This window comes from Hoplias malabaricus, chromosome 6 (assembly GCF_029633855.1).
Source record: "Hoplias malabaricus isolate fHopMal1 chromosome 6, fHopMal1.hap1, whole genome shotgun sequence".
In the NCBI taxonomy this organism is placed as follows: Eukaryota; Metazoa; Chordata; class Actinopteri; order Characiformes; family Erythrinidae; genus Hoplias; species Hoplias malabaricus.
Window position 1 is genome coordinate 38050731 of NC_089805.1, and position 13555 is coordinate 38064285.

The following is a 13555-nucleotide window of genomic DNA, read 5'->3' on the forward strand; positions in this document are numbered from 1 at the left end:
ATTTGAAAAGGAAAAATAGTTTACTGCATATTGAGTTTTAAATGTTATTTGTAGACTGATATATTGCATCTGAAAATAGTCAAAGAGAAAATGAAGAAAAATGGGAATTTAGCCAGAAACATTAAGCATGTGGTTAAAATAGATGGCATTTAAGTAAGTCATTTTCCATCTGTTTCAAATGAGCCATAGATTTTAAATCAAATTCCCACTAAACTAGCATTAAATCCACAGTGAAACAGTACAAAGATTCCCAGCAATGAGCTTACATTGAGTGCACATTTACACAAGTATATTCAATTATATATGTAAACCTGCTGCATTTTTTCCCTCCTCCAATATGATTTAAATTGGAAGGATGCAAGCATTGTTTGGCATCATAGCGTTAATGCTCCAGTGCAAAAACCAAAGACACTTTTGAGTTACTTTTGAGGCAAGGGCAACAATGCTGTGTTTAATCTAATGACAGTTGTTTTTTTTTTTTGTTTGTTTTTTTTTGTGGATTTATAATTTCACATTATTTTTGATCAGCATTGCAGACACAAACTATAACATGTGGGTTGACTAGTTTGGTGAAAAGTATTTAGTCCATCCTCACACTTGGTTAATAGGTGTGTAACGTTAAGCAAACACCCATGCATTCTGCATATCAGAATATTATCAGTATAATGGGTCTTCTTAAAATGATCAGTGATTTTACATGGGTGCTATTATAGGATGCCTGCATCACCACGAGTCTTGTAAAGTCATGTTACATATTCCATTCCAGCATGACCTCGTGTCCCTGTGTACCAACATGTCGTGTTGAGTATGACATGGAAAAACTCCAATGGCCAGCACCCAGCCCTGATCTCAACCTCCCTGGACAGCTTTGGAATTAATTTGGAGTGCAGATTGTAAGCCTTATAAAAGTTTTCTCATTCAGAATTAGTTCCTAACCTCACAATTGCTCTTTTGACTTAATAGCCACATATTCCCATAGACACACTCCAAAATCTTGTGAAAAGTTTTTACAGAGGTGCGGAGGCTGTTATAGTTGCAGAGGGAGAACAGCGACTATCTTAATCGCCATGGCTTTAGGACAATATGGTGAACAAGCTCATATATGTGTGATGGGCAAAACTATAAATACAGTGTTTCACTGGAAATATTGAATTATGTTTTATGTAATATAGAACAACCAGATATCATAATACTTTAGTACAGTTAACACATTTAGAATCGTAATATAAAGTGGCTAACAGCTTTGTTTGCTGTAACAAGTGTGTCAAGCTAGAGGCTTTGAAACACTTCTATATCCTTGCTTCCTGTCAAAGGTTAGAATTGTTATTTCTATAAGTACCTCTGAGTCTCAACTCACATTAAAGCACTGTGTGGCAATGTGTCGACAGCTGTAAATACAGGAGAGTTTAATTTCTTGTCCACAAAGCTAGTGCCCTGGCTGGGAGATAAGTGTGTTTGAACAGCTTCACAAGCACTCTCCTTCAATTACCAAAGGCACATATACATAATCATAATGCCTACTGGACTCCTCTGAACATCTCACTTTGTTCACAAACAGTGCTTGAATTTAAATTTCAACTTCAACTCAGTTGTTGGCCTTTGGGTGATGATTTAAGCACACTGATTGCCTTAGTTCCTTTCTTAGTTCTGTAACTTAAATTAATGGATGTTGTCTTTACTTGAGTAATTGTGTTTTTATACTGTTTATTAAGGCCAGCTTAAACAAGGATGGATCATTCAAGGGAATTGATTGCAGTAAATAGTTCATTTGTCACTGGCAGTGTATAGAAAGGTAGAATATTCTACTTAGTTCAAGCAGAAAATATTTGGGTGGAATTGCTTTAGGCGCTGTCTCGCCCTGGAAATCATGTATCAACTATGTTTTATGAACACAATTTTACGACTTTATGGTGTGTGAGCGTTGATTTTGCAGTGTGAGCTTTCAACCAATCCATACTTTCCTTACAGTGACTTTGCAAAGAACACTCCCAGAAATGGGTAGTAGCTAAGTACATTTACTGATTAACATGTAGCTAATTAAAATGATTAGTGAAATTTATCTTTCCCCAGTCGATTCAAATCATGTCTACATTTCACTGCTTATGTACTTATGTAATGAGGAAGTATTCCGTTTCTACATCTTCTTTAATGCTTAACGTCCTTTTGTTTCATTGGTGTGTTATTTTGTTACTGGTCACATGTTTTTTTAGTTCCATAATTTAGAGCAATTTTTGAGCTCCTTCTTTTGAATTTTTACTCTCACTCTTTGTGGGAGGATACTTTTTCTTTCACTCTAATCATTATATTTTTACCCAAGTATGGATCTAGACAACCCACCTCCCCCAGTGAACAGTATGAATACATACCCTAAATCAGTATGTGGTGGCCACCAGACAAGGATGGATGGGCATTTTCAACATTCTTTGACAATGAACTGCAGTGATTGATCATGTGTTCTTTCCACCCCCCTCCCCCAGAGGAAAAGAGTACGGTACTCTGAACTGGATTTTGAGGTAAGATCCTGCCCCCTTCTCTCCCTGGCCCGTGTTTGTGCTTCTGTGTGCTTTTAGCTAAGGGCTTGACTGATGCCTAGAGGACCCAGTGACATTGCTGCTTTGGTGCTTGTATCCCCTGCATTTGACATTCAGATTAGCAGTCATCCAGATTCATGGTAGAGTTGTTCAGTGTTTCCTCAGCCTTGATTATTAAGTTTTGGGAAAATTATTTCCATGTTACAATAGGCTCTGCTACAGTGTGAACCTGGAGGTACATGTGAAGGTGCCTCAGGGTCAAGGCTGCAGAAATACTGAGTTGTGAGTGTGAAGTGGGTCACTCTGTGATGAGTTGAAGAGTATGCACTTGTGAAGCCTGGAGAATGACCAATCTCTGGAATCTAGCAAACCTCCAGTCAATACCACACTGGCCTCAGACTTTCCTCCAACTTGTTTATGCACCAAGCAAGTGACTCTAAACAAGGGGTGAGTGATATAGTGTTCTGATATAATACCACAGGACGGTATCATAAACTTTGAATTTGAGGTTAAATTAATTTTCCAAATAATTAGTCCTTTCCAGTTCCAAAACCAATTATCCAGTCTCCATCCAAAAATATGCTGCTATCAAGCTGGATGTTAAGCCTATAATAAGCATGAAATGTCACCTCTTGTTTTTGAAATGCCATTGACATCAATGACACTCAGCACAATCTGTGGAGAACACTAACTGTTCTTTTCAATGATACTAGCTTATTTGTATATATGGCAATGCCATCACTAGCGTATCACATGAGAGACCCTTAAAACAAATTACCTGGCTCTCCCAAGTGAACATTACACTTTACTGAGTAATATTCCTTTTGAACTTTAATAAGCTTTAAATGTAAGAGGGTAAAAATTCTGTTTAACTGAATGTAGTTATATGTACATTATATATGTATTACAAAATGTTAGAAAACCACTCAAACCACGCAATGTATTGAAGTTACAAAATTCCAGAAAATATGTTTGCTGAAAATTACTTTGAAAGACACTCAACCCTGATGTTGGCATAATCATGCCATAAACATATGATCACAAACATCATATGCTATCAGTGGTTTTCATGTCAAATTTTGTTCTGTAATTTACAGTGTCATGTTATAATTAATTGTCTTCAGAGATGCCATGATGTTTGATGTCATATCAGATTATGTCTAATTTTTGCTGTGTACTCTAGTTAGACAACGTGACACTAAACATTATCACTTATATTACTGGACAGAGAAAAGACGACTCATGACATAATTTAACATCTGTTATGTGTTTATGACAAAATTATATCAGTGCTATGTAGCAAGGATCAAGTAAATTTATTATTTTATTTTTAAATTGTTGACAGCAAGCTATGTAATGTGTCATGCACTGTTCTAAAACAAGCTTGGTTAAGGGCATGTGTAATAGTGCATTATTATGTTAGTACTTTAGTAGAGATAATGTAACTCACTGTAGTAGAACCTGAATTTATGAAGCTGTACCTGTACCTATATATATATATATATATATATGGTGGTCATAAGCATTTTTAAAGGCTAATTTTCTGTATTATAAGTTGTCTCACATGATATATTTCTTTGCAAATGCATTTATAATGCATCATGCCAACATAATTCATAGGAAGCTGCTTTACCAATACATTTGTAAAAAAAAATTGCCCATGCTGATTCTAAACCCAAATGTGCAAGGCCAATCTGTCCACATCTGTGACTGGAGATTTGCTTTCCATTATGGGGGCATCTTCTCAAATGAAGGTATGTTACTAACCAATTGCTTATAGGGCTTCATAAGTTTTTCCATCCTGGTCAGCGCTGCATGGATATCCTTCAAAAAAAAAAAAAAAAAAAAAAAAAAAAAACGGTGTAATATTGGCCCAATAGCACATGTGCCAACATGGACGTCATTGCACCCAGTGACAAGTGCCTGGTGAGAGGGCACTGTGCTTGTACAGTGGCAGGCTTAATTGGTGTTGGTATTTTCAGTGTAAGTTGGTCCAGGTCAGAGTTCTGTGTTCTGACCCGCCTGGTGAAGCAGCATTGTCTGTTGGGGCACTCTAACCACCTCCAATTAAATCAGGGTTTGGGGGGCCAAGTGCTCCCATGTAGAGAATGCGCTGACCAGAGAGACCCCACTGTGTCCCTGCTTTCATTGCCATTTAAACTGCCAATGCTGTTGAGGCATCAAAATACCCAGAGGGATCTTTTAATGGGTGGCAAAATCTATGCCAGCTCCTTGTCCCCTCCTTTACAGGCCAACCAGTCTGTCTGTCCGCTATACCCTCTGTGCCCCACTTCCTTCCCTCCCTTTTTATTCTGTTTATTTTTGTTTTTTTGTTGTTTTTTTACCTTCCTTCCAGAAAGTGATGCACACTCGCAAAAGACACTCAGAGCTCTACCATGAACTCAACCACTCCACCAAGTTCCACACCATAGATAGGTATAACAGGGACCCTGCAATGTCCACATTCAAGGTAAGACTCTAAACCACCAGGCCTTGGGGGAATGGGGAGGTGACTCTTCTGTAAAGCTAGTTCTACTGCACCTGTAGGAGCACGTCTTAAGTTATGTTACCACAATGTCACCATTCACTCACATTTACAACACTTTCAAAAACACTTGATAAACATCACTCTTCTGAATTGTTAAAAATAAACTAATAATAATCTTAAAAATGTCTAATGCCTGTACATAATTAATTTATAAATGGCAAAGGTTTATATACATACAATTAATGTGCACTTTTAAAAACTTTCAAAATGCATGCATAAAGCACTGAAAAACACTACACTGCCAATTGCATGAGGTACAGTACTGAGCAAAAGTCTAAGGCATCAGAGTAAATCATGCATAAAGCCATTTATCAAGAAAGTGAAACTTTGTTAACATTGTTAAATTAGAATTGCTGAAATTAGAATAAGAACAAATAAACAATTACTATTATTATGGGTGTGTTCAGGTTTTAGCTTTTACCTGAACATAAGGTGAATGCAGTTTCCATTTTACATATATTTATTAACAATTTGTAGCCTCATACAATATTTTGCCTTCAGTAGGGACTGGGCAGGGACATAACAACAGCAGTGGCATTCTTTAATAATCCCTGTGGGGCCTACAGTCTTTTCCTGCACTTTTGCATATCTTCTTAAATTCACATATTAAAATGTTCAGAACAGTCTCAGCTCTTTCTCTAATGAGGCCCCATTTGACCTAGAGCTTTGTGAGATGAGATCATTTGGCCCTAAAGCCAGATTTTAGAAATTCTTCATATCTCTTGTGAAATTATACCTTTACTAATAAATGTCTGTTGGTTTCACAGAAAATGTAGATAGACCTGTGTATCAATGAACACATGATAAGAGGCAGATAATGTATCTCATGTATCTAATGACTCCAGATGTATGTTTATGATCTTACTATTACAAGGAAAAATATGGCAGATTCCACAGATTCAAGAAATGTTTGAAAGTTTTGATTATACTGTAGTCTATTGTCAAAGGCATTAATAAAAATATAAACATTAAACGTATGGGTGGCACAGTGGCGCAGCAGGTAGTGTCTCAGTCAAACAGTTCCAGGAACCTGGAGGTTGTGGGCTCAAGTCCAGCTCCGGGTGACTGTCTGTGGGGAGTTTGGTGTGTTCTCCCCGTCTCTGCTTGGATTTCCTCCAGGTGCTCCGGTTTCCTCCCCTGGTCCAAAAACACACACTGGTAGGTGGATTGGCGACTCAAAAGTGTCCATGGGTGTTAGTGAATGTGTGAGTGTGTGTCGCCCTGTGAAGGACTGGAGGACTGACGCCCCCTCCAGGGTGTGTTCCAGTGCCTTGTGCCCAATGATTCCGGGTAGGCTCCGGACCTACAGCGACCCTGAACTGGATAAGGGTTACAGACAATGAATGAATGAATGAACATTAAAGGTCTTTTTCTGGCACATTCATCAACTGCTATGTGTTTATGCATTATCTCATTCTTAACATGTTATTTTTGACAGAAATATTTTATTCTAATTCAGGTGTTGGTCATAAAATTAGAATATCATGAAAAAGTTTATTTCAGTAATTCAGTTCAAAAAGTGAAACTTGTATATTATATTATTTTGTTACACCGACTGATAGATTTCAAGTGTTTATTTCTTTTAATTTGATGATTATAACTGACAACTAATGAAAACCCCAAATTCAGTATCTCAGAAAATTAGAATATTGTGAAAGGGTTCAATATTGAAGACACCTGGTGCCACACTCTAGTCAGTTAATTAACTCAAAACACCTGCAAAGGCCTTTAAATGGTCTCTCAGTCTGGTTTTGTAGGCGACACAATCATGGGGAAGACTGCTGAAATGACAGTTGTCCAAAAGATGACCACTGACACCTTACACAAGCAGGGCAAGACACAAGGTCATTGCTAAAGAGGCTGGCTGTTCACAGAGCTCTGTGTCCAAGCACATTAATAGAGAGGCAAAGGGAAGGGAAAGATGTGGTAGATAAAACTGTACAAGCAACAGGGATAACCGCACCTTGGAGAGGATTGTGAAATAAAACCCATTCACAAATGTGGGGGAGATTCAATAAAGACTGGACTGCAGCTGGAGTCAGTGCTTCAAGAACCACCACGGACAGATGTATGAAAGACATGGGTTTCAGCGTCGCATTCCTTCTGTCAGGCCACTCTTGAACAAGAGACAGCATCAGAAGCGTCTCGCCATGGCTAAAGACAAAAAGGACTGGACTGCTGCTGAGTGGTCCAAAGTTATGTTCTCTGATGAAAGTAAATTTAGCATTTCCTTTGGAAATCAAGATCCCTGAGTCAGGAGGAAGAGAGGAGAGGCACAGAATCCACGTTTCTTGAGGTCCACTGTAAAGTTTCTACAGTCAGTGATGGTTTGGGGTGCCATGTCATCTGTTGGTGTTGGTCCACAGTGTTTTCTGAAGTCCAAGGTCAACGCAGCCATCAACCAGAAACCTTTAGAGCACTTCATGCTTCTTGCTGCTGACCAACTTTATGATTAAGATTTAAGATTTCATTTTCCAACATGACTTGTCACCTGCACACAGTGCCAAAGCTACCAGTATGTGGTTTAAGGACCATGTTATCCCTGTTCTTAATTGGCCAGCAAACTCCCCTGACCTGCTTTACGTCAGACCCAACAATGCAGAAGAGCTGAAGGCCACTATCAGAGCAACCTCGGTTCTCATATAACACCTGAGCAGTGCCACAGACTGATTGACTCCATGCCACGCCGAATTGCTGCAGTAATTCAGGCAAAAGGAGCCCCAACTAAGTATTGAGTGCTGTGCATGTTCATACTTTTCAGTTGGCCAGCATTTCTAAAAATAATTTTATTTGTATTGGTCTTATGTAATATTCTAATTTTCTGAGATACTGAATTTGGGGTTTGCATTAGTTGTCAGTTATAATCATTAAATTAAAAGAAATAAACACCTGTCTGTGTTTAATGAATGAGTATAATATACAAGTTTCACTTTTGGATGGAATTACTGAAATAAATTTAATAAATACACTTTTTCATGATATTCTAATTTTATGACCAGCACCTGTATATAGTGTTTTACTGGCACACAAAAAAGTGAAAAAGGAAAACACTTTAAAAAACAAACTTAAACTATGTTTTAAATAGTGTCCTTGGCTACCTAAGACATTTTACTAAATTAAATAAATAAATATATATATACAGCGCCCTCCATAATTATTGGCACCCCTAGTTAGAATGTGTTAAAAGCCTTATAAAGATTTTTATAATTTTTTTTTATCTATTGTATAATCTCACTCTGAAAAAAATGAGAAAAAAGCAGCCTTCAACTCAAGTGGAAAAAAAGAAAAATTCCTGACTAAGAAATAACTATTTCCCTTAAAATGACATGTTCTACAATTATTGGCACCCTTGGAAATAAATTATTTGAACCATTTATGTCAATTCTACTGTAGTGTATAAATTGGATCAAAGTATCTAAGAACTTAGTAATTCATCACTTCCTGTTTCCCTGGGGTATAAATATGGTGTTACACAGAGGCCTATTTCTCTTACTCACTCTTAAACATGGGAAAGACAAGAGAACACATTATTTAAGTAAGGCAGATGTGTGTCGTCCTTCATAAATCAGGCAATGGCTACAAGAAAATAGCCACTCATTTGCAGATGCCCTTATCTACAGTCAGAGCAGTCATCAAAAAGTTCAAAACATCTGGAACTGTGACAAACAAGCCTTGAAGGGGATGCAAGTGTATCTTGCCACTACGCACAGTGAAAAGGATGGTAAGAGAAGTAAAAAGTTCTTCAAAGTTCACTGTAAGAGTCAAATCAAATGGTAGCATCTTGGGGTTATGAGGTCTCCCAAACAACCATCAGGCGCTATCTACATGCCAACAAGCTGTTTGGGAGACATGCACTGAGAAAGCCTTTTGAGTTATGCTCATAAGCGTAAACGGGTGGAGTTTGCCAAGCGGTACTGGGATTTTAACTGGGACCATGTGATTTTGTCAGATGAGACCAAGACAGAGCTTTTTTGGCAACAAACACTCTAAGTGGGTCTGGCGTAACACCAAGGATGAGTACGCAGAAAAACACCTCATGCACACTGTTAAGTATGGGGGAGGATCGGTGATGCTGTGGGCCTGTTTCTCCTCCAAAGGACCTGGGAATCTTGTAAGGATACATTGGATCATGAACTCTTTGAAATATCAGGACATTTTGAATCAGAATCTGGTGGCCTCTGCCTGAAAGCTGAAGATGGGTCTTTCAGCAAGATAATGACCCTAAACATGTGGCCAAATCCACTCGAAAATGGTTCACAAGGTACAAAATCAAGCTCCTCTCATGGCCATCTCAGTCCCCAGACCTCAACCCAATAGAAATCCTCTGAAGAGGATATTGCATAGGAGAAGACCCAGGACTCTGGACACTTCTTAACTAAGGGTGCCAATTAAGGAGGGTGCTATATATATACAGGGGTTGGACAATGAAACTGAAACACCTGGTTTTAGACCACAATAATTTATTAGTATGGTGTAGGGCCTCCTTTTGCGGCCAATACAGTGTCAATTCGTCTTGGGAATGACATATACAAGTCCTGTCAGAGGGATTTTAAGCCATTCTTCTTGCAGGATAGTGGCCAGGTCTCTACGTGATGCTGGTGGAGGAACACGTTTCCTGACACGCTCCTCCAAAACACCCCAAAGTGGCTCAATAATATTTAGATCTGGTGACTGTGCAGGCCATGGGAGATGTTCAACTTCACTTTCATGCATGTATATATATATATAGATATAGATATGCTAACATCAACGCTAACATCTAAGATAATTCATGAACTAAATAAAATGTTCTCAAATTTAACCAATTAAGTTGTTGATTCAAGAAACAATGCAATTAAATGAAATGCACTCTTGACCTGGGCTCTATCTACCACCTTTGGTCAGATGTTGACTGCCTGGCAAAGATCATTCATAAATTTCATATCTGCCTAGTCACTTCATTACATGGTATATACATACATTACATTTGGTTTTGTAGGGACCTTTCCAGTCTCACTGTCAGTATGCAGCCCACCCTTTGCTATATATTATTAATGTTATATTGTTTCTATGCTGATGAACATTTCTCAAGGACATTCTCTAGCTTTGTGCTGTCCCTAGAAAGAGTTCAGTGCTTCTTCCTGTAACTGGAGCTGCTGAATGTTTTATGGTCTATTAGCAGCGGAGGAAGGAGCTGTGCACACTTCCACACTCAGTATCCAGAGGGGTTTTATCATTAAGATTTTAAAACAAACGCCATCTCCTCAGCCGAATCACCTAGTCGCAGCTCAGCCCTTTCTGATGGAGGCTGGTCTCCAGAGGCACTCGCCACATGTTCACTCACATTTAATTTGGGCCACGCTGTCTGCACCCTGTCTCACAGCCCGTTCCAGGCTATTAACCTTCATTCCGCCTTTAAATGTTTGGAGGATGCCTGGACGCTGCACCTCGGGATAGTCATCAAAGAATTGTGCCCTCTTGCTGTTCAGACACATTTCAACCACTCTTTCTCGCAGCAATTTTGATCACACAGATGAATCATAATGGTATTAACTTTGCTTTTTTGATTCTTAATGGGGAGACGAAGTCATCACCACTTTCAGGGAGTCATCTGTGGCAGATTCTGTAATCTCTCACAGAGTTACCTCTGACAATGCAATAATTACAGTCATAATGGTGTCTGAGAGTGTGAAGACTGGAGATTATACATTTGTAATTATTCTAATAACCTGGCACCTGAGCCTTGTGACAGCCAATGATTTTGATCTCATCCTCAAGTCACCAGGTCAAAGGTAGAAAAGAGCTGAGGATTTCTAATATTTCCTCAGAATGTATTCTATTAATCCAGTGTTATTCTTTCCTAAAGATATATTCTTCTTTGTTATTCCACCTTAATTCCTGAAAACAACAACTTTATTTCTACACTTTTGGTACTGGTCATTCTTTTAGTCATACCTACTCATGAAGGGCTATGGATGAAGGATGAAATAAAACATACGTTCAGTTGAGGTTGCCCTCATTTTGAATTCACAGCATTCTGACCATTCCCAGAAATGCAGCATTATTATTTGACCCTCTAATGGTCCAGCCCACTTCACAGGTCCCTCCTCCGCCTCCTCCACGACAAACTGAGCCCCTTTTAACGCGAAGAATGAGCTTCGTTTACAAAGAGAGTCAACGTAAGCATCTTCACAGCTCCTTGACCCAGTGCTAGTGCTAGTCCATGTGTGAGAGGGGCCTGAGATAGAGGCCCTCACTAGTGCTGTGAAATCCCCTAACCCTTAGAATTCTAAAGCATTTAAGTGTAACTGCACATTAATTTCAAAGTTAAATAATCAATTAAAAAATGTAATGGTATTAATTGTATTTAATTGTATTGAAATTCCATATTGGCATTGCTGTTAAATATAATGTGGTATTTTGGCCTAGAAAATTGGGGTAAATTGTTGCTTTTTTTGACACAATATGAAATTAATTTGTAGATTAATTATTTGACTTAATGATTATAGAACTGATTATAGAAGTGAAAACAGTATTGCATTACACCATGCTTTTGTTGTTGTGGTAACTGATTTCTAAGGGTTAACCCTCCATGTACTGTGGCTCAATGAATGGGAAATGTTGGTAGTGGAGTATTGCTCATGCTAAGCTACTCCACCATACTGTGTTTGTTAATTATTATTTAATATTAAAAATGTCTTAACATGAACTTAAAAATAAACTCAATAAAATCAACTGTATTATAACATTAAAACTCACAAATTAAATTAAATGTAATATCAAAAATTTAAAATAAGTTCAATAATATTAGCAATACAAATAAATATTTAAAGAGATTCATCTCTAATTAGTATTGTTCTACTATAGCAAGTTATATTGTTTTGTTTTCTTTATTATTTATTTATAGACTAAATAGAGTAATTTATGGATTGTAATATGGATACACCTAAAAGATTTCAGAACTGGTTTTGAGCAATAACCAAAAGGTTTTGTCCAGTGAAATTGATCTGCTGCAGCAAGACTATGAGAGCAAATATCCTGTCAATGGTTTATGAGATCCATGATATTATACTGAAGAGGTCAGATGAGTGTAACTCAAACTGACCCATGGATGATCTCCCAGTGAGTGTGTGCTATCCCTGATGTGTGGGTGGGCCATTGTAGAGATGAGTACTGGGCCTTTGCAGGAAAAGGACACCCGAGTTAGTTCTCTCTGACATCTGTTTCTCTTCTTTTCTCTTGGGCTATGTTCACGTTACAAGCTTCATTGTTTTTTTGTTTAGTTTTTTTCCTCCAAATCACACCAACCTTAGTGAAATATTTAAAAACACAGTAAAGTGTGTGTTTGTGGTGGAGGCATGGATGTGTGTGTGTGACCATTCTTATTAGAGTTGCTTGGCCACATATTAGATATTTACCCAAAATGGAAATGGCACAGATCTGATTTTTACCACTCGGCTCTGAAAACATCTGCTCCGTACCACTTCGACATGGTAATGAGAACGTAATCTTATATGTGTAACAGTAAGCACATTGAGGCACAACTACTTGGGACAGAGTTGACTCAGATGGAGTCTGGTCTACTGAATAATCGTTTCTTAAATTCCCCATCCTCCTCTTCCTCTATATTCTTTCACTCACACTCCTGCACCTCCATCATTATGTCCCCAATTTCTTGTTTTCAAAATGGCCGCTGGATGAATCTGCAGTTGTCACTGAATGGCCTTTGTGTTAGTGAGTGTGGGGCCTTGAAGCAGTTTGAAAGGCAGTTAACCTCTAAGTGATGATGCTGGTCGGGTTGATAGCTTTAGCGGAGGCACCCCATATGCTTCCAAATAGATGAAGGACTGCTACTACTGTGTTCAATCTATTCATGGTAATGCAGAGAGCACAAATGAACACAGTGGGATGCCTGGCAGCAGAGGAACACCACAGTCTGGCTCCTGAAATATGGATCGACCATAACTTCTGCTCTATCGCCCACTCTCACTTACATATGCTCCTCCTCATACATATTCATGGCTGGTTACTACAGTGCCATGTTGATTGTTTGGGGCCATGCTGATTGTTTTAGGCCAGCCAGAAGTGTATATATACAGTGTATGTGTATGTGGGGGGGGATGGTGAATTGTGTGTATCTCTAAATGACTACCAATTTAACTTAACTGGCTACATTTAGCGTAAATGGTCCATGAAAAGGGGTCAGTTGACCCTTCTAGATAGTTTAAGCATTTGTGATGGTGGCTATCCATACCAGAAGAGTGTTATGAATTCTGCATCATGATTGTACCACTCTCAAGGTTAAGTGTAGGAGATGTTAATAATACTTTATTAGCACCAGTTCAGTGGAACTGGAGTCCTTATGGGTGTGTATAAATACGGTGCTAAATCATATTTATTTAATTTCTCAGTTTCCAGGAAGAGCAGGAAAGGTATATTTAACATAAAACATATGAAATATAATGTATATAGAAATATATAGATGGTGATAAAGACA

At 38.3% G+C, this 13555-nt stretch overlaps 1 protein-coding gene across 7 annotated transcripts in view; it reads left to right on the top strand.

Moving 5' to 3' along the window:
* Positions 1-13555, top strand: part of adgrb2 (adhesion G protein-coupled receptor B2) — a 341993-nt gene that overhangs the window by 316929 nt on the left and 11509 nt on the right. For all 7 annotated transcript variants that reach the window (XM_066673975.1, XM_066673976.1, XM_066673980.1 and 4 more), the window contains 2 exons: positions 2478-2513; positions 4888-5001. In XM_066673975.1, coding sequence (XP_066530072.1) covers positions 2478-2513; positions 4888-5001 — 150 coding nt within the window. The remainder of the gene's footprint in view (positions 1-2477; positions 2514-4887; positions 5002-13555) is intronic.